Source organism: Mya arenaria, chromosome 16 (assembly GCF_026914265.1).
Source record: "Mya arenaria isolate MELC-2E11 chromosome 16, ASM2691426v1".
NCBI classification, from domain to species: domain Eukaryota; kingdom Metazoa; phylum Mollusca; class Bivalvia; order Myida; family Myidae; genus Mya; species Mya arenaria.
Window position 1 is genome coordinate 9,720,803 of NC_069137.1, and position 25,897 is coordinate 9,746,699.

A 25,897-nucleotide genomic window follows, 5' to 3' on the forward strand; every position below is an offset into this window, starting at 1 on the left:
CATATCCCAGATAATGACATCAACCCCGCAATTCATTCCTTATATTTACACCAATAGTTCATTATTTCATTCAAGAATTGTTAAAAAAATATTTCATTTCATTTAAGAAAACCTTTCAGTAACCCGTTCTTACCCATTCGGTAAATAGAACGACCCGACTATAACCGGAAACATTTTTTTCAAATGACGTCACAATAACGCGGGAAAAGATCAACCACTTGAAATCACTTTAAAACGTAAAATTGAAACACTTCTGGTACCAATATATTTAAAATATAATAAACTAACACTTTTAAAAATGTTGAGCTATATTTTACGGCACCTGCAGACACAATACAACCAATAACAAGATCAATAGCTTTCATGTATATTGTTATGCAATGAATTACGATCCGAACATATCCGAAGATGTTGCGTTCATCGATTGATGAACGCAATTGCCGAAAGGCAGTTCATTTAAGGAATGGAAGTTGAGGTGTAAATATATAATATTAAGGTATAAAAGAAATTATTTAAAGCAAGATTTACAAGTCTCTTGTCTGCATCATGATAAGCATGGCATAAGAACCTTTGAAGGAAATCTTTGGCAACCTTTTGAAATGAAAATGTTAACAAACTGAATAATAATCAATTCATAATCTTTCAGAAATCAACTCATATTTGGCAGAGCTATGGATATTTCAATAACTTGCAAAAGGCAGCCACTGGAAGTGGTTATGGGACAATATCATAGACAGACTTGATTTAATAAAAAAGAACTGATTTCAAAGGACAACTGACCTCGGTCAGCAATTTGCTGTGGACCAAGTTGACTAGCCTTCTCGCTAACTATGGGTTGACGTCCATGAGGCCTTGTTGACGACTTTATAGCAAGGGGCTTGGACAACAGCCCTAGAATCGCTGATTTTGTGACTGTAATAGAAGAAACAGGTTAATTTGGATGCTCTTAATATCAATGATTATTGTTTAAACCATATCATTTCATTTAATTTCTCAAAACAAATCATTTTAATGGTCACACAACGCATTTTAAAATCAGTGAGTAATTTTATAGCCAATTTATAACTACAATTCTTGATCTCTTGATATTTGCTAGTAGCCTTGGCCCTCTCGACTTTAATGAAGACATAGAGGATATTTGTTTATTTCAGTGTAAGATCCTATTTTATTTCACCAGTGTCATAGATATATAGTTTTTCTATGATCACGAGTGAAATATGAAATAAACAAGAGCTGTCACAGTATGTGACGAATGCCTCCGAATATGACATTGACCTACGAACAAGGTCAGTACATGAAAAGTTTATCTTGCCTTTACGTGTCAAATACATATGGCAAGTTATTTTAAATTGCCTCTGAACATAAAAAAATACCACCCATACTTGACAACCTACACTGTTATGTCCTTATATTCAGAATTCCCTTGTAAATAAACACTTAGTGTATCTTTTACCTTAGAGGAAGGGACATGGGTCTTGCACACGACACGTTGTCTTCGTATGTGGAACACATGTAGCAAGTGATTTTAAAATCTGTCCATACAAGGGAAAGTAACAGCCCTGACACGACAACCTATACTCTATGTCCTTATATGCAGCACTCCATTGTGAATAAACACTAAGTGTGACCTTGACCTTTGAGGCAGGGACATGGGTCTTGCACACGACACGTCGTCTTGGTATGTGGAACACATGTGGCAAGTTATTTTTAAATCTGTCCATACAAGAGAAAGTTACAGCCCGGACACTACAACCTATACTCTATGTCCTTATATGCAGCACTCCATTGTGAATAAACACTAAGTGTGACCTTGACCTTTGAGGTAGGGACACGGGTCTTGCATGCGACACGTCGTCTTGGTAAGTGGAACACATGTGGCAAGTTATTTTAAAATCTGTCCATACAAGGGAAAGTTACAGCCCGGACACGACAACCTATACTCTATGTCGTTATATGCAGCACTCCATTGTAAATAAACTCTAAGTGTGACCTTGACCTTTGAGGTAGGGACACGGGTCTTGCACGCAACACGTCGTCTTGGTATGTGGTACACATGTGGCAAGTTATTTTAAAATCTGTCCATACAAAAGAAAGTTACAGCCCGGACACAACAACCTATACTCTATGTCCTTATATGCAGCACTCCATTGTGAATAAACACTAAGTGTGACCTTGACCTTTGAGGTAGGGACACGAGTTTTGCACGCCACACGTCGTCTTGGTATGTGGAACACATGTGGCAAGTTATTTTAAAATCTGTCCATACAAGGGAAAGTTACAGAGCTGGACGGACGGACGGACGGAGGGTGCGATTTTAATATGCCCACCTTCGGGGGCATAAAAACGATCTTACACTGTAATAAACAAATTTTCTGGTTTTTTTTATGCTTATGGACTTTAAAGGATGTTTTATACGCTGTTACCCGTGAGACGCCTCTCAGGCAAATTATATATATATATATTTATGTATATAATAGCTGATGACGTAGCTGTCAATTTTCAATTTGTTCAGAAAACGGTTTGTTCCGACGCCGCCGCTGGGGCGAGTAGTATAGCCCTCCTTATTCTTTGAATAGTCGAGCTAAAAAGCATGAAACTTTGCTTTCAACACGAGGAATGAAAATTTGACCCAGAGACCTAGTGTTTTTCCTAAAAGGACCCATTTTAACAAACGTTCAAGACAACATAAAGACAAGTATTCTGACAAGAATGAGAGCAATGAAAACTGTCTTATGGGGAGTAACATGCACATGTTTCATAACACTGAGCGGAAAAGCCAGGCAATTTTCCTTATTTAAAAGTGTAATTAAGAAATTCAACATAGAATTTACAACCAATGAAGTAATGTGAGTAACCTGCCTTTGATTGAAAATACGTCACTGTCGAAATAAACTCTCTTAAATGCAAGCTTCATGACAGTATATTTCTCATCAGTATTCAAAATTACTATTAAAAAAATCCCTAAATATCCAATGAAGTGATCCTTATTAATGGGTAAAAATGGCACCAATAACGAAGTTCATGCTGATTCAAACCCTGTGAAGATTAATTAGAATATACCCACCACCATCAAATTCAATGTACTTTTTTACAAAACATCAACTCCAAATTTAAGAAACTCTACAGCAAAGTAATTTTTAAACATAAGATGATGCCAGTACCAATTTTTCTGTTTCATTAAATAATACAAAATGCAATTATGAATCAAATATATTTAATACAACCGAAAAAGAAGTGTTGAAACAACATTATCTTACACCTAATATAATGGATGTGGGATAAATTGCATTTGAATATAGGGAGTTATTGAAACTTCCAACAAAATAGGGGGACATCCCATAGCATTTTGAAAAATCCAACGGATTCTTTAAATGATTTGACATGTCCCATTTATTGTACAGATCATTACCTTTCTCAGTCGGTTGCAGTTGTTGCGAAGCTCTTGGCATGCGGCTGAGAGACTCGTGGCCGAATGGTTCCAACAGGTTGGGTTCAGGCGGTAAAGAACTTGTAGAAGCATTCAGAGGGAGAACTGGTCTACCTATGGTACACAATTTTATGATAGATAAATGATGACACAATCACATTATTATAACAATCAACATTATCGTTAAATAGATGTGGCATTTATAGTGCTCAGATCATATTGTTAAATAGGTGTGGCATTTATAGTGCTCAGATCATATCGTTAAATAGGTGTGGCATTTATAGTGTTCAGATCATATCGTTAAATATGTGTGGCATTTATAGTGCTCACATCATATCGTTAAATAGGTGTGGCATTTATAGTGCTCAGACCATATCGTTAAATAGGTGTGGCATTTATAGTGTTCAGATCATATCGTTTAATAGGTGTGGCATTTATAGTGCTCAAATCATATCGTTAAATAGGTGTGGCATTTACAGTGCTCAGACCATATCGTTAAAAAGGTGTGGCATTTATAGTGTGTGGCATTTATAGTGCTCAGATCATATCGTTAAATAGGTGTGGCATTTATAGTGTTCAGATCATATTGTTTAATAGGTGTGGCATTTATAGTGTTCAGATCATATTGTTAAATAGGTGTGGCATTTATAGTGCTCAGATCATATTGTTTAATGTGCATGGCATTTAAAGTATTCATAGAAGCATTTATATTTTCTATCTGCTCAGTGAAAATGTTAAATAATACACATATTGGAAAACAAAATAAAAAGAGACAAAACACTGACAGGTCTAAAAAAGATATGTCACAGTATGTGACAAATGCACCCAAATGTGATATTGATCTTTGAACAATGTCAGTACCTAAACAAAGGTACACATGAACCCTGAAGAAGGCGCTTGGCGCCGAAATGTTGGTTTATAATTAAAAGTAAGGTATACGTGTTATTGTTTGTGTTACTCAATAAGTACCTACACAAGACGCCATTGCGGCAACCCACATTCAAGCCGGATTTTTTATTTGACGATACAATTTTGCAAACCTAGGATTTGAGCTAGTGACCTAGTATTTTGAACCAAAAAAACCCATATTTATTCTAATCGGAGATATTGTTCATACAAATAACCTGACCAACAGAAACTATTTCATTTGTGTGAGGAAAAATAAACATTTTATAAATACAAAAGCTTATACAATAAGATCTGTCTCAGAGACCTAGTTTTTGATCTGAGGTGACCCATATTCACAAATGTTTAAGACAACATGTAGACAAATATTCTGACTAACTTTCATAAAGATTTGACAAAAATTAATGAATTTTTATGACCATGCAATTCTTTCTCCTAAGATTTGACCTTGTGACCTAAGGGAGGACCCATATTAAAGAACTTTCAAGATATTATGCGGACAATTATTCTGACAAAGTTTCATAAAGATTTGACAAAAATTGTTGAACTTATAAGGTGGAAAGACAAATCTAAGATTGACCTATTGACCGGAAATATGACCCGGGATGACTGATAAAAAATGAGCAAGATATTATTCAGACAAATATTCTGACCAAGTTTAATCAAGATATGAAAAAATGTTGAATTTATAATGTGGAAATATATTTCCTAAGATTTGATCTAGTAGCCAGACCACATGGCATTTTGTCTAACCAATATGGCTGGTGCATTTGCAAGACCACATGACATTATGTCTAACCAACATGGCTGGTGCATTTGCAAGACCACATGACATTATGTCTAACCAACATGGCTGGTGCATCTGCAAGACCACATGGCATAATGTCTAACCAACATGGCTGGTGCATCTGCAAGACCACATGTCAATATGTCTAACCAACATGGCTGGTGCATTTGCAACTTGACAACAACACACCATTGGTATTGCAAAGGCGACTTTGTCTTTATGTATCAAATACATACAGCAAGTTATTTCAAATTGCCTCTGAACATAACAAAATACCATCGATGTTAAAAAAAATTGACAACCTACATGTTTATGTCCTTATATATATGCAGCATTCCATAGTAAACAAACACTATTTTTTAAAAAAAGTTTTTTCAAAATATGTCCATACAAGAAAAAAGTTTAAGACAGGACACGAGAAATTGAGCCAGACACACGGACAGACGGTGCAATTTTAAAATGCCCACCTTCGGGCATAAAAAGAAACATAAAGTAGCAATCAAAACAACTTCTAAAAATGTCATACCATGGACGGGAACAGTACCAGCCTGGCAGATCAACCCGAACTGGATAATAAAAACACAAGAAATTAATTTTTTAAAGCAACAAAATGCATTTGCTGTGTGTAATGTAATATAACATTTTAAACATGAAACGCCGCAATGCAACAAAACCAGGTTTTCAACGATTGACGGACAAACTTCAATCTGTGTTTGTTTTTCTATTTTTGGTAACAGTGATCTTGACCATTGGAATCCCAAACGCAATTCCATGAAAGGTATCCATAAACTCTTCCTATAGACCAAGTTGGGTCATGATATGTCAACCCTAACTTAAGTTATTCACTTTCAACCATTTTTCTATTTTTAGTATAGTGACCTTGTCTTTGACTCTAGGGACCCCAAACGCTATCCCATGAAAGGTATACATAAACTCTTTCTATATACCAAGATATGTCAATCCTAACAAATAACTGGGCCAATATGAAATCACCTTATTTATAACATGGGTGCTTTTCAAAATAATGAGGCTTTTTCTTTTATCTCTCCTAACTTTTATTCCTTTCACTTTGGGAAGTGTTTTCAGGCACATTATGGGCCAATCAATCTTGTTAAGAAAATTGTTGAGTTTCAAATGGACGGCTCAATCAGCAAAAAAGTTGTGTAAGAATATGTTGCTAAATTTGTCCCCTGTGCACCCGAAAAAGTGTGACATTTTACATGAAGACCTTTATTTAAATGTGTTTTATTTTTTGAAACTGAATGATATAGTATTTTGGTATTGTTTTTTATGTAACTGAACCCTTTCTCATTTTAAAAAACATACTTCAAATAAAAAAATATGTATTAACTTAACCAAATTTAATGTCATATGGCGGACCCCCATTCATTTAAAAAAGAAGATAGAATATTCAATTCACATTGAGAACACTACCATTCAATTTAAGCACTATTTATTTTATATTAAATTACTATGTTATTTTAATAACTTTAACCTGTCAGCTTTATATAAATGACATAGTTTTATTATTTCATACATTATTTTGTCCGTAACTCAGATGGATGACTTATTACTCCAAAATGTCCCATTTCGGTTGTTAGTTGTCAGATATCTATAATTTCTTCAATAAAATGATATTCTGCTGTATTTCCCAGAAAGAACAGTTACAACAAATGCAAAAACAGTTTTCAGCCACTCACATACAGAGATTTGAAGAATCTGCATGATTTAAAGTTATGTCCCCTGTGCACCCTGTTTTAGCAGATTTCAATAAAATGTCATAACTGACAAATATGGTGCTATTTCCATATGCTGAGAAGTGTGTATGTTATATTTAGGCATCACTTGATAGTTTAGCAACTTGATTGTAAGTGTGTTATAAATACTTTTTTTTATTATTTAATTATAAAGCCATTAAATGTTTACTTTTAAAGATTTATTAAATTAATTTAACTACTGTTCCAATATTGAGGCACATAAGATAACATATTTTATTTAAATTGAAATTATTCATGTAATGCTTTTATATGTGCAATGTATTATATGCTTCAATTCAGTGCACAGGGGACATTTTTTTATATTGATAGCAAATATACCAGATTATAATTCTGTACAGGAAATAAGTACCCTTGTGGAAAAGCTTGTAGTTAAGCTTCCTTTTCCAGAGATCACATAGAAAATATGAAAATAAATGAAGAAAAGACTGTTGAAAACATTAACACAATCAAGTCTAGGAAGCGCAGAGAATGACTTAGGAAAGATCAAAAGTTGCAGAAAATGTATGACAGAGATCAAGATACTCAAGAGAAAAAGAGCAGAATTTGCCAGGTATTGCTCAATAAATAATAAAAATGGACAAATAAATCCTATTTATGATTTACAAATAAAAGAAAAGGAGAAACTAAACAAGGAGAGGCAGAGAAGAAATAAAATGAAGCTTTCTCCTTTTATTTTGTCGGTCATTTTCTGGACTTTTATTGTTTCCTCTGATGAAACAATAAAAGTGACAGACAAAATAAAAGGAGAAAGGTTAAAATGAGAAGGTATGAACACACACAGTTGAAGCAGCACCAGTTCAGAAAAAGCACAACATGCAAAACAACCCCTTCAGAGGGATTCCATGGCATGGGCCTCCACAATTAACCGTCTGGTAAACCGAAGTGAATGTCTTAAAATTAAAGTCCATAAGAAAAGTAGGCACACCAACTAAACCAGGAAAAAATTAACAAGAGGGCCAAATGGCCCTGAATCGCTCACCTGTCATATATTGCACATTCTTCCATTATATACAAATATTGAAAACCTAAGCCTATGAACACGGGGCGTGGCCAATTTTGACCCCAGGGCTAAAGTTTGAACAATCTTAATAGATGTCTGATAAACAATGCTTCATACCAAATATCTAAGGCCTTCGCCTTTTGGTTTCGGAGAAGAAGATTTTTTAAGTTTCATCATATACATATATAAGGAAACCCATGACCGCCCGGGTGGGGCCATTTTTTGACCCCAGGGCCAAAGATTAAACAATATTGGTACAAGTCAACAAGATGATATATCATGCTAAATATCTAAGCTCTTGTCACTACTTGATTTTATGTGTGTATCTATATATGTATATTTGTTATTAATTGTTGTATGTGGCCCATATTGAAAATTGGTTATGTGTACTAAACATGTTATCCAGTTTAAATTAAGACGTTACTTGTCTTTGTGAGTTCGGAAAGTTTTCACTATAACACATATAGAGAAAACCCATCAGCCCCGGGCTGTGGCCAATTTTGACCCCAAGGCCATAATTTGAACAAACTTTGTAGAGTTCCACTAGATGATGAATCATGCCAAATATCTAAGCTCTAAGCAACGTAAGTTCAGAGGAGATGATTTTTGAAGTTTTCACTATAAACATATATATAGAGAAAACTCATGACCCCCCAAGGGGGCGGGGCCAATTTTGACCCCAAGGACATAATTTGAACAATCTTTGTAGAGGTCCACTAGACGATGAAGCTTAGATATTTGGCATGATTCATCGTCAAAGATTGTTCAAATTATGGCCTTGTTGTCAAAATTGGCCCCGCCCCGTGGGTTAGGGTATTCTCTATATATATACCCTAACCCACGGGGCGGGGCCAATTTTGACACCAAGGCCATAATTTGAACAATCTTTGTACAGGTCCACTAGACGATGAATCATGCCAAATATCTAAGCTCTAAGCAACATAAGTTCAGAGGAGATATTTGATTTTTTTACTATAAACATATAGAGAAAACCCATGACCACCCAGGGGCGGGGCCAATTTTGACCCCAGGGCCATAATTTGAACAATCTTTGCAGAGGTCCACTAGACGATGAATCATGCCAAATATCTAAGCTCTAGTCCAAGTAAGTTCAAAGGAGAAGATTTTAAAGTTTTAACTATAAACATATCAAGTATAACCATGACCCCCCCGGGGTGGGGCCAATTTTGACCCCAAGGCCATAATTTGAACAATCTTTGTAGAGGTCCACTAGACGATGAATCATGCCAAATATCTAAGCTCTAGTCCAAGTAAGTTCAAAGGAGAAGATTTTTGAAGTTTTCACTATAAACATATAGAGAATACCCATGACCCCCCGGGGCGGGGCCAATTTTGACCCCAAGGCCATAATTTGAACAATCTTTGTAGAGGTCCACTAGACGATGAATCATGCCAAATATCTAAGCTCTAGTCCAAGTAAGTTCAGAGGAGAAGATTTTTGAAGTTTTAACTATAAACATATATAGTGAAAACCCATGACCCCCCGGGGCGGGGCCAATTTTGACCCCAAGGCCATAATTTGAACAGTCTTTGTAGAGGTCCACTAGACGATGAATCATGCCAAATATCTAAGCTCTAAGCAACATAAGTTCAGGAGATATTTGATTTTTTTTTACTATAAACATATAGAGAAAACCCATGACCCCCCCGGGGCGGGGCCAATTTTGACCCCAGGGCCATAATTTGAACAAACTTTGTAGAGGTCCACTTGACGATAAATCTTGCCAAATATCTAAGCTCTAGTCCAAGTAAGTTAAGAGGAGAAGATTTTTGAAGTTTAAACTATAAACATATCAAGTATACCCATGACCCCCCCAGGGTGGGGCCAATTTTGACCCTAAGGCCATAATTTGAACAATCTTTGTAGAGGTCCACTAGACGATGAATCATGCCAAATATCTAAGCTCTAGTCCAAGTAAGTTCAAAGGAGAAGATTTTTGAAGTTTTCACTATAAACATATAGAGAAAACCCATGACCCCCCAGGGCGGGGCCAATTTTGACCCCAAGGCCATAATTTGAACAATCTTTGTAAAGGTCAACTAGACAATGAATCATGCCAAATATCTAAGCTCTAGTCCAAGTAAGTTCAGAGGAGAAGATTTTTAAAGTTTTAACTATAAACATATCAAGTATACCCATGACCCCCCGGGGCGGGGCCAATTTTGACCCCAAGGCCATAGTTTGAACAATCTTTGTAGAGGTCCACTAGACGATGAATCATGCCAAATATCTAAGATCTAGTCCAAGTAAGTTCAAAGGAGAAGATTTTTGAAGTTTTCACTATAAACATATAGAGAAAACCCATGACCCCCCAAGGGGGCGGGGCCAATTTTGAACCCAAGGCCATTATTTGAACAATCTTTGTAGAGGTCCACTAGACGATGAATCATGCCAAATATCTAAGCTCTAGTCCAAGTAAGTTCAGAGGAGAAGATTTTTGAAGTTTTAACTATAAACATATATAGTGAAAATCCATGACCCCCCGGGGCGGGGCCAATTTTGACCCCAAGGCCATAATTTGAACAGTCTTTGTAGAGGTCCACTAGACGATGAATCATGCCAAATATCTAAGCTCTAAGCAACATAAGTTCAGGAGATATTTGATTTTTTTTTACTATAAACATATAGAGAAAACCCATGACCCCCCCGGGGCGGGGCCAATTTTGACCCCAGGGCCATAATTTGAACAAACTTTGTAGAGGTCCACTTGATGATAAATCTTGCCAAATATCTAAGCTCTAGTCCAAGTAAGTTAAGAGGAGAAGATTTTTGAAGTTTAAACTATAAACATATCAAGTATACACATGACCCCCCCAGGGTGGGGCCAATTTTGACCCTAAGGCCATAATTTGAACAATCTTTGTAGAGGTCCACTAGACGATGAATCATGCCAAATATCTAAGCTCTAGTCCAAGTAAGTTCAAAGGAGAAGATTTTTGAAGTTTTCACTATAAACATATAGAGAAAACCCATGACCCCCCAGGGCGGGGCCAATTTTGACCCCAAGGCCATAATTTGAACAATCTTTGTAAAGGTCAACTAGACAATGAATCATGCCAAATATCTAAGCTCTAGTCCAAGTAAGTTCAGTGGAGAAGATTTTTAAAGTTTTAACTATAAACATATCAAGTATACCCATGACCCCCCGGGTTGGGGCCAATTTTGACCCCAAGGCCATAATTTGAACAATCTTTGTAGAGGTCCACTAGACGATGAATCATGCCAAATATCTAAGATCTAGTCCAAGTAAGTTCAAAGGAGAAGATTTTTGAAGTTTTCACTATAAACATATAGAGAAAACCCATGACCCCCCAAGGGGGCGGGGCCAATTTTGAACCCAAGGCCATTATTTGAACAATCTTTGTAGAGGTCCACTAGACGATGAATCATGCCAAATATCTAAGCTCTAGTCCAAGTAAGTTCAAAGGAGAAGATTTTTGAAGTTTTCACTATAAACATATAGAGAAAACCCATGACCCCCCAGGGCGGGGCCAATTTTGACCCCAAGGCCATAATTTGAACAATCTTTGTAAAGGTCAACTAGACAATGAATCATGCCAAATATCTAAGCTCTAGTCCAAGTAAGTTCAGAGGAGAAGATTTTTGAAGTTTTAACTATAAACATATCAAGTATACCCATGACCCCCCGGGGTGGGGCCAATTTTGACCCCAAGGCCATAATTTGAACAATCTTTGTAGAGGTCCACTAGACGATGAATCATGCCAAATATCTAAGATCTAGTCCAAGTAAGTTCAAAGGAGAAGATTTTTGAAGTTTTCACTATAAACATATAGAGAAAACCCATGACCCCCCAAGGGGGCGGGGCCAATTTTGAACCCAAGGCCATTATTTGAACAATCTTTGTAGAGGTCCACTAGACGATGAATCATGCCAAATATCTAAGCTCTAGTCCAAGTAAGTTCAAAGGAGAAGATTTTTGAAGTTTTCACTATAAACATATAGAGAAAACCCATGACCCCCCAGGGCGGGGCCAATTTTGACCCCAAGGCCATAATTTGAACAATCTTTGTAAAGGTCAACTAGACAATGAATCATGCCAAATATCTAAGCTCTAGTCCAAGTAAGTTCAGAGGAGAAGATTTTTGAAGTTTTAACTATAAACATATCAAGTATACACATGACCCCCCGGGGTGGGGCCAATTTTGACCCCAAGGCCATAATTTGAACAATCTTTGTAGAGGTCCACTAGACGATGAATCATGCCAAATATCTAAGATCTAGTCCAAGTAAGTTCAAAGGAGAAGATTTTTGAAGTTTTCACTATAAACATATAGAGAAAACCCATGACCCTCCAAGGGGGCGGGGCCAATTTTGAACCCAAGGCCATTATTTGAACAATCTTTGTAGAGGTCCACTAGACGATGAATCATGCCAAATATCTAAGCTCTAGTCCAAGTAAGTTAAGAGGAGAAGATTTTTGAAGTTTTAACTATAAACATATATAGAGAATACCCTAACCCCCCGGGGCGGGGCCAATTTTGACCCCAAGGCCATAATTTGAACAATCTTTGTAGAGGTCCACTAGACGATGAATCATGCCAAATATCTAAGCTCTAAGCAACATAAGTTCAGAGGAGATATTTGATTTTTTTTTTACTATAAACATATAGAGAAAACCCATGACCCCCCAAGGGGGCGGGGCCAATTTTGACCCCAGGGCCATAATTTCAACAATCTTTGTAGAGGTCCACTAGACGATGAATCATGCTGAATATCTAAGCTCTAAGCAACATAAGTTCAGAGGAGATATTTGATTTTTTTTTACTATAAACATATAGAGAAAACCCATGACCACCCAGGGGCGGGGCCAATTTTGACCCCAGGGCCATAATTTGAACAATCTTTGTAGAGGTCCACTAGACGATGAAGCATGCCAAATATCTAAGTTCTAGTCCAAGTAAGTTCAGAGGAGAAGATTTTTGAAGTGGTAACTTTAAACATATAGAGAATACCCATGACCCCCCCGGGGCAGGGCCAATTATGACCCCAGGGCCATAATTTGAACAAACTTTGTAGAGGTCCACTAGACGATGAATCTTGCCAAATATCTAAGCTCTAGTCCAAGTAAATTAAGAGGAGAAGATTTTTGAAGTTTTAACTATAAACATATCAAGTATACCCATGACCCCCCGGGGTGGGGACAATTTTGACCCTAAGGCCATAATTGAAACAATCTTTGTAGAGGTCCACTAGACGATGAATCATGCCAAATATCTAAGCTCTAGTCCAAGTAAGTTCAAAGGAGAAGATTTTTAAGTTTTCACTATAAACATATAGAGAAAACCCATGACCCCCCGGGGCGGGGCCAATTTTGATCCCAAGGCCATAATTTGAACAATCTTTGTAAAGGTCCACTAGACGATGAATCATGCCAAATATCTAAGCTCTAGTCCAAGTAAGTTCAGAGGAGAAGATTTTTGAAGTTTTAACTATAAACATATAGAGAATACCCATGACCCCCCGGGGCGGGGCCAATTTTGACCCCAGGGCCATAATTTGAACAAACTTTGTAGAGGTCTACTAGACGATGAATCATGCCATATATCTAAGCTCTAGGCCAAGTAAGTTCAGAGGACAAGATTTTTGAAGTTTTCACTATAAACATATAGAGAAAACACACGACCCCCCGGGGCAGGGCCAATTTTGACCCCAAGGCCATAATTTGAACAATCTTTGTAAAGGTCCACTAGACGATGAATCATGCCAAATATCTAAGCTCTAGTCCAAGTAAGTTCAGAGGAGAAGATTTTTGAAGTTTTCACTATAAACATATAGAGAAAACCCATGACCCCCGGGGCGGGGCCAATTTTGACCCAAGGGCCATAATTTGAACAATCTTGGTAGAGGACCATTTGGTGATCCTACCTACCATATATCAACGGCCTAAGCCTTGTGGTTTGGGAGAAGAAGATTTTTCCTTTTGGTTGCTATGGCAACCAGAGTTCCCCATGGAATTGAATTATTTAAACAACTTTGATAGAAGACCACCCAAGGGACAAGGAACATCCCTATGAAGTTTTATTAATATTGGCCCAGCGGTTAAGGAGGAGATGTCTTTTAAGTAAATTGTTGACGGACGAGGCACGACGCACGCCGGACAAAAGGCGATCACAAAAGCTCACCTTGTCACAAAGTGACAGGTGAGCTAAAAATATTACTTGCATTATGATTTGTCCCCTGTGCACCATTTCAATCGCATAACAAAGAACTAAACATGTATGAATTCTAGCACTTTATATTACCATTAATGATATTTTCTTATTTTTGGACTCAATTTGAAGTAATGAATGCTATATATGTGATTGTTTGCTGTAAGTTGTTCTCTTAGCCATTATTTTCCATTTGCATCATTACATGCTGTTGAATTTTGAGGGAATTGTTGTGAAAAATGTGATACTGAAGAAATTTTGAGGAAAATACTAACATATACACAGAAATGTCTTAAGTTGATCACAAATAATGTTTTTATTAACATAAAGGCATATTATATTGGTTTTCAATATGTGTTCCCTGTGCACCGAAAAATAGTTTAATTTAGAAATGAAAAGTTTGGCAATTGTAAGTTACAATACATTCTTGAAATTTGGTATGTGGTCTATAAAGATGCATAAGGTGAGGTATATGTAGATTTTTCCCTTATTTGATTCTTGTTTTAATTACAGCAAAAACTTTGTGAGTTAACAATTTATTTTTGGTTTCAAATTTAGACAAAATGTGTTGATTTTTTTTATTTTCCTTAAACAACTGAGTTATTATGCACATGACTACACACAGGTACCAATTACTGATTATATAATTCAGAAAAAGCATATGATTTATGCAAGGTTCTTGTCATTTAAGACACTTTTATAAATCAACCATATTGTAAGAAATGTTCGCAATATTTGGATTCAAGGTCATAATCTTTTTTTATTTGTATTTCCTGATACTTTTCCATAGTTGTTTCTCTGTAATTTGAAGTATTTACTTTCATGTAAAATAGGTGACAATCATGAAAACTGGGTTTGAATTTTCAACCCCTATGTCACACTTTTGCCTCATTATTTTGAAAACCACCCATATATGTATATAAATGTAACTGTGTTCGGTATAATAAAATAGATATTGCATGGCTTCCAGTGTGACAGTACATATTGTCAACATTCGGGTAAATACTGTAACCCAAGGCGAAGCAAAGGGTTACAGTATTTCCCTCATGTTGACAATATGTACTGTCACACTGGAAGCCATGCAATATTTATATAATGTCATATCCCTGGCACATTTTATCTTTCTTTAAAGGATCTCCAATACAAACTTCTTTAAAATATTGATCCAATGACTCCTAGCCCCTAAAAAATCATGGTCATGTTTTTAAATTTGGTGATTGACAGACATTAGTATTATTATTATGAAATGACAGAACATCCATTAAGGATGATGGGAGACTCACTGGGTAAGCCATCCATTTTAGTGGCTAGAAACAAGAATCCTTACTGACACAACAACAATGCTTTGAAAAACAAATGTATACTATTTACTCACCACGATCAGACTAATTGGAACAATTTTAGGTATCTTGAACTTTGTATTCCTTTTGCACTCCTTTTTGTTTTTGGTGGTTTTTTTTCCCTGACTTCCTTCAATGTTTAAACGGATTTCACTCTTCTTTTCCTCTGACTTTTTGCTCTCTTCTTTTTTTCTGTGTTGTTGCAAGTCACGATAATCAGAAATGGTATTACACCCAGTTTTGGCTTCTTCTTCACCATATCTTAAGACTTCATCATCTTTAGAAAGAGAAGGCAACGCTCTTCCAAATCTTTTGTGAAGCTGACTGACCTGAAAGAAAACGAAATTACCTTCAAAATCAAAACATAATTATAATCATTGTTTTAAAGCATGAATATAATAGCCCATATTATCGTAAAGTATGCTTCACACAAGTATACCTTGTTTCAGGTTTAATATATTATAAAAATCACTCTGTATAACACATGAGTATTATTACAGTTTCAAACTGAATAATTTAATTGGAAATAACACAAATGTCTCACTGGGGGTGATGTCACAATTTAAAATAAATCCAATTTCATTAAAGGTATAAAGTGTTTATGTCGTGATTTTTACTGGATATCATCTCAGTATTAATTCGACTTAAAGAGTAAAAATTATCGGATAACTACATTGTAGAAATGTGTCCATAGGACATGCCACATTTGTCACAATAGCAAGGGGCCATTATTTTATCCATTTTCCATAAATGTGCATCAAAAATTATGAGTTCCAAAACTTCATAATATCAAATATCTTCTTGTAAGATCTGACAAATGTATGACTTATCATTTTGAAGTCCAATTTTTGCTAATTCAAGGGTCAACATTCTAATTGTAGTACGCAGGGTTCGAAATTAGACTCGCATACTGGCAAAATGCAAGCAACATTTGCAAATTGCGAATGACTTTTATTCAAGCTCGCAAAATTCTGCGAGTGGCTTTTTATAGACCACAAAATGTTAAAAGGAAGGTAGAATAAACCTGAACTTAACTCCGCTATTTAGTCGAGTGTAAACAGCCTATAAATGGCATGTTTACACTACCAGTATAAAGAAGACAGTACAGAGTCACGCTCTAGTAAGTTTCCAAAAATAGAACAAATACGAAAAAGCCGAGTCTTATCTCAAATCTTTCCGGGATGCTCCGAGGCGTGCATAAAAAAGTGAATACAAATGACTTAATCACCTAGCTCAATCATTGGCTAAATTTAGCGCTATCGCGCACTAGATGTAAACCCCATCAACCTTTGAATATATTTCCGCCCAACTGTCAAAGTGAATAGACTTCGCCGATTGATATATTTCATGGTCGAAAGCATCCACGCTACATTTACTGTTGCTTTTACTTATTTTATATATATAATGTTAATGATTACTTACAGACTTAATAAAATCTGTAGCGTGCTTGCTGAATGGGTATTACCTGATGGCGAGGGTAAATATACAAAGTTAACAATGTCAAATTATTGGACAGCTTTGTTATCAATAAGCGGCCAGCATCTGACGAGTATTTCCATACCCCCCCAAAAAAATAAGCCATCAACAAGTTCTAGTAGTCGAGTCACTCAAAATTGATTCTTTTTCATATTTATAATATGTCTTAAGTGTAATTTTCTACTTTAATTAGAAAATATTATAAGGGAATAATGCAAATAATAAAATTGCAAGTTGATTTTTACATTTTGCGAGTTTCCTCAAAAAGCACTCGCAAAAATTTGCAAGTGCTCCTCAAAGTTAAACCCTGGTACATGCAGCAGGAAACAACTTCATCCAATGAATGACATCCCCCAAGGTTATACATGACTTTATATATTTGGTAACTCTAAATGAAATAATTTGTAGTTTTCAGAGACACAAGAACAAAAATGCCAATTTTTCCTTATAAATTCAAGGACTGTTACTTTGGATATATACTATGTGCAGCGGCAAACAAAACTTATGCAGTCTTTGCCTTATTTCTTTTCAGCACTTGTCCTTTCCAGCAAGTAATTGAAGAAAACAACATGCCCAAAAACAGTTTTACTTGCCCAAAATAACCAATTAATGCGTAAATGTACGAAACCAAATTTTCAATATTATAATAAGGTTCAATCAGGTTTGTAAATTGTTGTTGAAGAAATTATGAAAACAGAGGGATCTAAATTTCGGATAAATGTACTTGCCCGTTTGGGCAACCACCTTGGAATTTGACATGCCCGAAACAGTATTTACTTGTCCCGGGCTTCAGGCATTCCAGTTATAGTTATGATGAAGACTGCTTGTGCACAAAGGTCAAATAAGTCTGGAGTTTTAATCAACACCAGTCCAGAAATGCCAATTTTTGCTTATTCAAGGGCCATAACTCTGCGTTTAAAAACTGCAGCAGAAAAAAACGATGCATAGCTTCATCACCACAACAACATTTTCCTAATCTTTCATGGCTCTTGGTCAAATAGTTTTCAGCGAAACAAGTCCAGCCAAATAAAGAAAAACACTTGGCAAAAAATCACAAAAATGTTTTCCTCTTTGGGTTTTGCCATAGAACATCAGATTAGGTTTCTAACAAGTGGCAAAACCTGAGAGGAATGGACAGAGAAGAAGTTACAAGGCGAAAATATTCCTTTTATTCTACTGTGAAATCATTTATATTCGTTGGCATGAAATATCGTGGTTTTCCGAAATTTTACATTTTCGTGGGTACTTGAATTTGTGGTTTTTCATTTCTGAAAAAAAAATCTGAAACTGCGATCGTCCTAAATCGTCTGCATCATCTCATGCGCTGGGCACATGATTTCCCTCTTCTATGTCATACGGTTTACGACACTCACAATAGTGGTACAATATGCCAATTAGTGCATATACCCTATCAAATTAATCGACTTAATGGAAATTAAGGTCATAAAAGAAGATGCACCCTGATCAGCGAAGCCACTGAATACCAATTAAGAATTTTGCAAACTGTGAAAACACCGAGAAGGTGCGTATATTTGAGTAAACAATCAATGTCATCGATTAAATATTTCTTTAAAGAATAAAAAAATCGAGTACCAACATTCAACACACACATCTTGTAAACCTGGAGATTTTCATAAACAGTGGTCGAAATTAGCACAAGCCCGCAAGCCCTGCACTGGTAAAATGTCTTCCGGGCTTGCTCAAATTCTGAATTTTATATAGCAGGGCTTGTTCAAAAATATGACTCCATGCAATAGTATAAGAATTCGGGCTAGTTCATCCAAAAGTCTAATTTCAATGACTGCATAAATAGCACACATTACAGCATCTGTTTCTGCCATTTCACGCCACCCACGAAAACCACGAACATTAATGTCCCACAAACATTAATGATTTCACAGTATTATAATTGCAAAACTATGAATAATACCAAATTTCATCTTCAAAAAATAAAAAAAACGGAAGATGTTGACTAATCTATTTTGTCAGAGCTAAGACTAAGCTAACCACTTAGATGGCACACTGCATGATAGATGGTTCACTATGTCTGACCAAGTGGTTCACTAAATCCTGGTTCACTAATGGGAAGTGGTTCACTTAGTACTACTTTCGGGTTTTTCTTATAGTAGTTACAATAATGAGCGATCAGCGATACTTTTTTATTATAAGACTGGGCGAAATAATAAATAGCAATATTTTGCATCGATGTTGAATAATAAGGACAAAATTGTTCAATATGTAACCGACAGTGATCTAAACTGGATTGAATTTGTCATTAGAGTCGTTATTTTCACATAAATATATTCTCTGTCACTAATACCATTATATACATGTACACAACCTGTCAGAATTGTCCAACATTTACAGATTTCGTGATAAACAATTGACACATGTAAAAAAGTGTAAAAAGTGTGACATCACCTTAAGTTCTAATAATATGGAACTGACTAATTTTAAAAACTTTATAATTATGTTATCGATGACAAATCAATAATAATAAAACAAAAGAATCGTTGACGGCCATTATTTAGGTAGACTATTCCTTATTTGGAATAAATTACAAAATTCCATACCTTTTCCTTACATGTCTGTCCCTCCTGTGATGGCATGGAAACTACCATTTCAATGCAGAGGCACCTTTCAGGCTGGCAAGGCCCTTCCCACTTTCTCGCCTCTGCAGCTTTTCACTGTAAATTTTATTATTCCGTTTACAATTATTTCACATACAGTATAGTATCAAACATTTTTATTGGTTAAAATTTGTGTGCTGTGAAACTCTTCCAAAAAACAACAACACAGTGGAAACACTGATAAATAAACGTCGAACCTAAAACTATTTATTTTCGGATTACACCACAGTTACTTGGTATTTGGACTGCATTTTAGACCAATCGAGCTATCTCGAGCCATTGGTCCCTAGGGTGATCTCTTGGACTGAGAATCAGAAACAAGAGGGCCAAGATGGCCCTATATCGCTCACCTCAGTAAAACTTTGTGCTATAGACTTGTTGATAATTTAAGGACAATAAAAGGGATTTGGCTTCTCTGATGTTTGAAATTGTTACCTCGAGAGTGTTAAAAAGGTTTTTCCATATTTGGGCTCTGTGACCTAGTTTTTGACCCCAGATGACCCATATTCAAACTTGAGCTAGAAATCATGAAACAACCTTTCTGCCAAATTTCCAGGATATTTGGGCTGAAAATGTTTCCTCTAGATAGGGTGTTAACAAGGTTTTTCCATATTTGGACTCTGCAGGTCTTTTTCAGCCCATTTTGGGAAAAAGACCCTAGACATTTTGGGAAATTTTGCGTCGTGAAAATGCTGAAATTTTACAGTTAAAAGAAAAAGCTGTCTAGTCTCCTGCGAATTAGGAAATTATTTAATATTAGTTTATTTTCCCTTTAAAAGACCCCAAAAATATCAATCCTTGGGAGTGTTTATATATATCTATTGCAATAAATCAAGACAGATAATATTTCATACTGATCTCTGAATGTGATAAAAATCAATGATTTCCGAGTTCAATTATCAAAATAACTTTACATCACATAATTTATTAGGATACAAATAAACCAGTACAGGTAAAAGACTTACTAAAAAAGATAAAAAAATAAAAATTGGGATTTTTTTCTGAAGATTGGGAAAAATATCTTATATTTTGCTATGGGAATGGGTCTGATAGTCGGACCCGTGGGTACTAAAGAAAAAGTCCTGCTCTGTGACCTAGTTTTTGACCCCAGATGATCCATATTCGATCTTGAGCTAGAAATCATTATAACAACCTTTCTGACAAATTTCCAGGATATTGGGGCTGAAAATGTTACCTCTAGAGTGTTAACAAGGTTTTTCCATATTTGGGCGCTGTGACCTAGTTTTTGACCCCAGATGACCCATATGAGTTATTACTGGGACAAACATCCTGACCAAGTTTCGTGACAATTGAGTCAAAAATGTGACCCCCAGAGTGTTAACAAACTAAGTGTGGACGGACGACAGACGACAGACAATCATCGATCCTAAAAGCTCACTCTCAGCCTATGGCTAAGCCTAAGGTGAGCTAAAAATGTGTTTAGTACTCTATGATACACATAATCAACAAATAATCTGCTTTAAGTCGTATATTTTTACATATTAAATATTTTTAAATTTCTTACCATCTTTATCATTCACAAGTTATGTAGGATAGTAGATTTCGGATTGAGACATGTATTGAAACGAGCTCAGATCTACAAGATTTTTTGAATAAAACAACTGTATATGTCGCATCATGTTCAGAAGGAAGTTATCTCAAAGGTGCAATCACTCAACAGGGTTTTTTTTGGCAATTTTTATAGCCGGTATTCGGCCGTGTTCCCAATGGCAAAAAGTATCTTTTTTCCCAATTTCCGAATAAAAATTCCCAATCTGGAGTTCCAAAATGACGAAAGAAAAAAAGAGAAAATTGACGATGAAAATATAAACAACATATTAATTTCCCCTACATGCAAGCGTCTATTCACAGAGACATACAATGATCAGTGGTGAAAGGTGGATTTTCATTGGTTGAACTTTATTTTCCATCCAATCAGAGAGCATGTATCAAATTAAGAGTTCTTTACATTGTGTTAAAATCATGTGTTATTGTAAACAAAAGGATTAATGATTTTAAGTTGACAGCAGACAATGTGAATGTCCGTCGGACAGTCGGACATGTCCGGTATATTTTCATTTTGACCGACGAAACTTTTGTTTTGGTCGGTCACAATGTCCGGTGAAAAATTACAGTCAGCACCGTTTAATTTTCGGGAAATTTACTTTCAGTTTCTAAATAAATCAGAGTTATTTTTAACTATTTTATCATGATTATTCAGCGTGTTAATCCGTGTATCACTATTTGTAAACCCCGTTTTGACATGTTTCCGTACAAGCCGATAATACGCGTAAGGTTCCGATTTCAGCTCGTACTCTAATACTTTTATTTTACGGAAATGTTCGGAAATTACAAAATTCCGAGTTTTTTTGCCTGAGTTTGACTTGTAGTACAATCCGTTACATTTTATAACCGTACTGTATCTTTAATTTAAAAATGAATTAAAAGAGTAAGATCTAGCTGTTCCATGGGTAGACGAACCAGATATGAGGTTTTTTTGGGAGGCAAGGGAAGAAAAAAAAATATGACATAAGATCCGAATATTGATTTTTTTACATGATGTTTAGCTTTTTTTGTAATTTATTATAGTACTGTAGGGCAAATCTAACCAAAAAGATCTAAACCTGTTATAATGGGGAATTACAAAACTTATTTAAAAAAGAGGCTTAAAAATCAAGGTTTAGACTGATGTAACTGAATACTGTTTGTAACATTGCGACAGGTAAAAATTTGGTGCGACAGGTAAACTTTCAGTGTTTACCTGTCGCAATGTCCTGTGAAGAAGAAAAAGTTGTCGCGTTGTCTGTGACAGTAGATTATTCGGTGCAGAAGGGGATTAAAATTACTAATAGACAATGCTGTTCTTTGTCATGCCTCACATACATGACCTTGACCTTCATTGCCAATATCGGAAAACAACAGAACTGAGAAGTAAAACTGAAAGTAGACAACTCGGTGAAATTAACAAGTCTTTATTTATTTAAAATGATGGTGTATTTAATTTTTGATGAATGACAAAAGGAAACAAGTTGATGAAATTTTACAAAAAATATTCATTTGCTTTTTATCAATTGCATAAAAAGTCTGACTATTTTTAATAGATAGCAGATTTTGTATCCAATTTCAGCCCATCAAATTATCTTCTATTAAAAATAATTTTCTATGAAGTACTTTTATTATATGACAGTGTCTGATAGAAATATTAATAAAGGGGGAAAACAATTTGACTATTTCAAAGAGTTAAAACAAGTGCTTAAACAATGTAAGGTGATTACATCTACAGTACACTCAACGAGTTAGACCCACTTTCCTCGCTCACTCCGAGGGATAAAGTGGATGATAGCGGGTTTCCTCCGAGGGTAAAACTGTTGCCCTTGCTAAAATCCCCCCCCGAGTTCCTCCGAGTGGCTGGCTTACCGCTGAGTTTAATATGAACAATAGCGTTGAGAATCGTCCGATTTTATGATTCCGCGGTGGAACTCCCGAGTCTAATCAGATAAGCAAGAAATCATTTTTGTTTAGAAGTTATTTATTTTTATGCTTATGCACATTGTTAAGCGTAAAAGATTCTTACATGTACCAGCGTTTAATTTGTATTTATGTCCGTAAACGCCAATTGAATATTGTCTTGGAGTATAAACATTGAATCATTAAAGTATATCCACCAAGTTATTGCATCATAAAGCAGCCGACTTTTTACACGATTCTGAACCATGACCTCTGACGTCAAGCGCGTGATCAATACAATGTAGAATATACTATTTATTATTGGTGGTTAAAAATAGCTATGACGTTTCATGGAATTTTCCACAGAAAACGAGGCAAGAAGGCTTTCAAAACCATGCGCTGTGAACTTTAAACGCGTGTTTGAACTCCTGATTTTCCGAAAATGTGTAACCTAGAATTTCTGGGAAGAAATGTGTTGATCAGTCATTAGCAAAAACACGTTTATAAGATGCATGTGCAACTAGTGAAATACGACTGCATTCTTGTGGTAAGCTAACTTCATGCAAAACGGGCAGAGGAAAAATAATAGCAATTTACTGGAGCCGTCGTAATCGGTTGAAAATTTTAATAAAATAAATAACTTTAGCGTAGATTCTTATCTAGTGTCCGCAGATTTTCGCGGAGTTAACCCCTCCGAGGAACGCCGAGTTCGTTATTCTTCGGTCGACTGATCACCCTCCGAGGGCGTTAAATTCAAACTCCGAGGAACGCGGACAGCCGATAAAATCATTGTGTTGGCCGCGATAGCAAAAATCCGCGGAGGGAAACGGAAAGTTGGTCTAACTCGTTGAGTGTACTGTAGTAAGTGAGTATTATGTTAAAAATACCAAAGCAATTCATTTTAATAATCTATAAATTTTATCCTTTGTAATTATTTATGAAGAATTTCCCAATTTTTGCAAAATTGACACGAAAATTCCCAATCTCACGGGTTTGGTCATATTCCCAAAATACCGAAAAAAAAACCTGACTCAACAAGCACAAACTAGACCCATGTTTGCAATTTTCTTTAATAACTCTGCCAAGAATACTGTTTATATACCGACTCACAGATCTTCACCAGTACTTTTGAGTATGCACAAGGGCCGAACCCGGCATGTGCTTTTTGGCTCTACGCGCGGACGGGTACCAGTCTTGAGGTAAACATATCCTTAGTTCCCGTTCGCACGTTAAGTTGAAAAGCGCATGCCGGGTCCGGCCGGTGTGCATGGTCAAAATTACTGGCGAAGATCTGTGAGTCGGTAAATGAACAGTATTTTTGGCAGAGTTATTAAAGAAATTTGGGAAAATGTTAGTTTGTCAATTATATAACCCTAGTGGATTTTTTGATTTTATAGAAATTTGAAAATCTTCGACAAATCATGTTTAATAGTTGAATTGTGTTCCATGCACAGGTGCTGGTCACATTGCCTGGATACAGTAATACAAAAAAACCTTCGATTTGGATAAATACCCGTCTTAATCAACGAGGTTTTAATGATAGGAATGATATTTTAAGCTTCTCTTTGTAATGCATGCACAAAGTTTGAATGTCAGTCTGTTCTTAACATGTTTTTTTGGCTTTATTAGATTATCTCAATTATTTTAGGAACTATGCTCTTTTGATTAGGTCCGTTCAGAATTGATAAATTTTTGCACATGTTCACCTTATATTTATTTATATATTATACTAATTTTTTTTTATGAAAAATTGTGGAATAATTTTATGACATATAATAACTATTCACTATTTTGACCAAAATTAATAATAGTTAAAATAAAAAAAATATTGAAAATAAAAAATGATGAAAAAAAATGTATTGCTGTATCCAGGCAATGTGACGAGCACCTTTGGTTCCATGACGTGTTAAGCAGTCAGTGTTTTCATTAAGGAGAGTTTGAGCAGGCCCAAATTTAATTTGAGACGGCCCAAATAGCGAGCATTCGAGGTGCCAGCTAAAACTGGGGGGGGGGGAACGGGGGCATACCCCCCAGAATTTTTTTAAAATCTACAAGCCATTTCCTGCATTCTGAGCATTTAAAAAGTGTTATGTGCTTTATTTTTAGTAGCAAAATTTACCCTCAGGCAAGATACCCTCAAGATAGTTTTGAAATATTTTAGTTTTATGAAATTATTTCTTTCTTCTTTTATCGTGATTGGTTTTACGAACATCCACTATTTTGGGTGTAAGTCTACCTATCAATCCTTGGTTACACAACTGTGATCTGATGTGTATCGAACAGTCACAAACAAATAATTGAGATATGACTTACACTTTTAATACATATCTTTGCTGTTACATATGATATTTTTAATTTTCCTAATAAACTCCCAAAATTTTGAAATTTAATTTTATCAAAAACAGAAGTTAATATTAAGATTTATAAACCAACCTGGAAATGATTTGAAAAACTTTTTAAATTTTTGTTGACCTACCACTTTCTTTTCTTCTCCATTTTCTGCGAGTGATTGATTCCAAATCAAAATCATTCCAACTCCAACTCACGTGACACATGATTTCAATTGTTTATTTACCAATACAAGGGTTATATATGACGCTGATTTACAGCACTGACAGCCTCTATAGTGATATCACACCAGAAAGGACTTCTACACAAATACACTAAAAATAGACGAAATGTGTAAATCAGATGTAATCTATAAATAGATGACCTGGTGTTGACAGATCAATTAATGTCCAGCGGGGTCTTATAATTGACAATTATCCCATATGCTTGTTGTTTTGTTTACATTATTCTCGCGGATTTTTTTTATTTGTTAAGAATTTGAGCCGGCCAAAATTCTATTTGAACAGTCATTTTAGCCGGCAGCCGGCTCTTAATGAAAACCCTGAAGCAGCCCATAAAATGTTT

At 35.7% G+C, this 25,897-nt stretch overlaps 1 protein-coding gene across 1 annotated transcript in view; it reads right to left on the reverse strand.

Moving 5' to 3' along the window:
• Window positions 1–25,897, reverse strand: part of LOC128222649 (uncharacterized) — a 43,537-nt gene that overhangs the window by 17,074 nt on the left and 566 nt on the right. The window contains exons 2-6 of the mRNA XM_052931742.1: window positions 19,481–19,594; window positions 15,467–15,760; window positions 5,647–5,686; window positions 3,410–3,541; window positions 781–912 (exon numbers count right to left, since the gene is read on the reverse strand). Coding sequence (XP_052787702.1) covers window positions 781–912; window positions 3,410–3,541; window positions 5,647–5,686; window positions 15,467–15,760; window positions 19,481–19,528 — 646 coding nt within the window. The 5' untranslated portion in view covers window positions 19,529–19,594. The remainder of the gene's footprint in view (window positions 1–780; window positions 913–3,409; window positions 3,542–5,646; window positions 5,687–15,466; window positions 15,761–19,480; window positions 19,595–25,897) is intronic.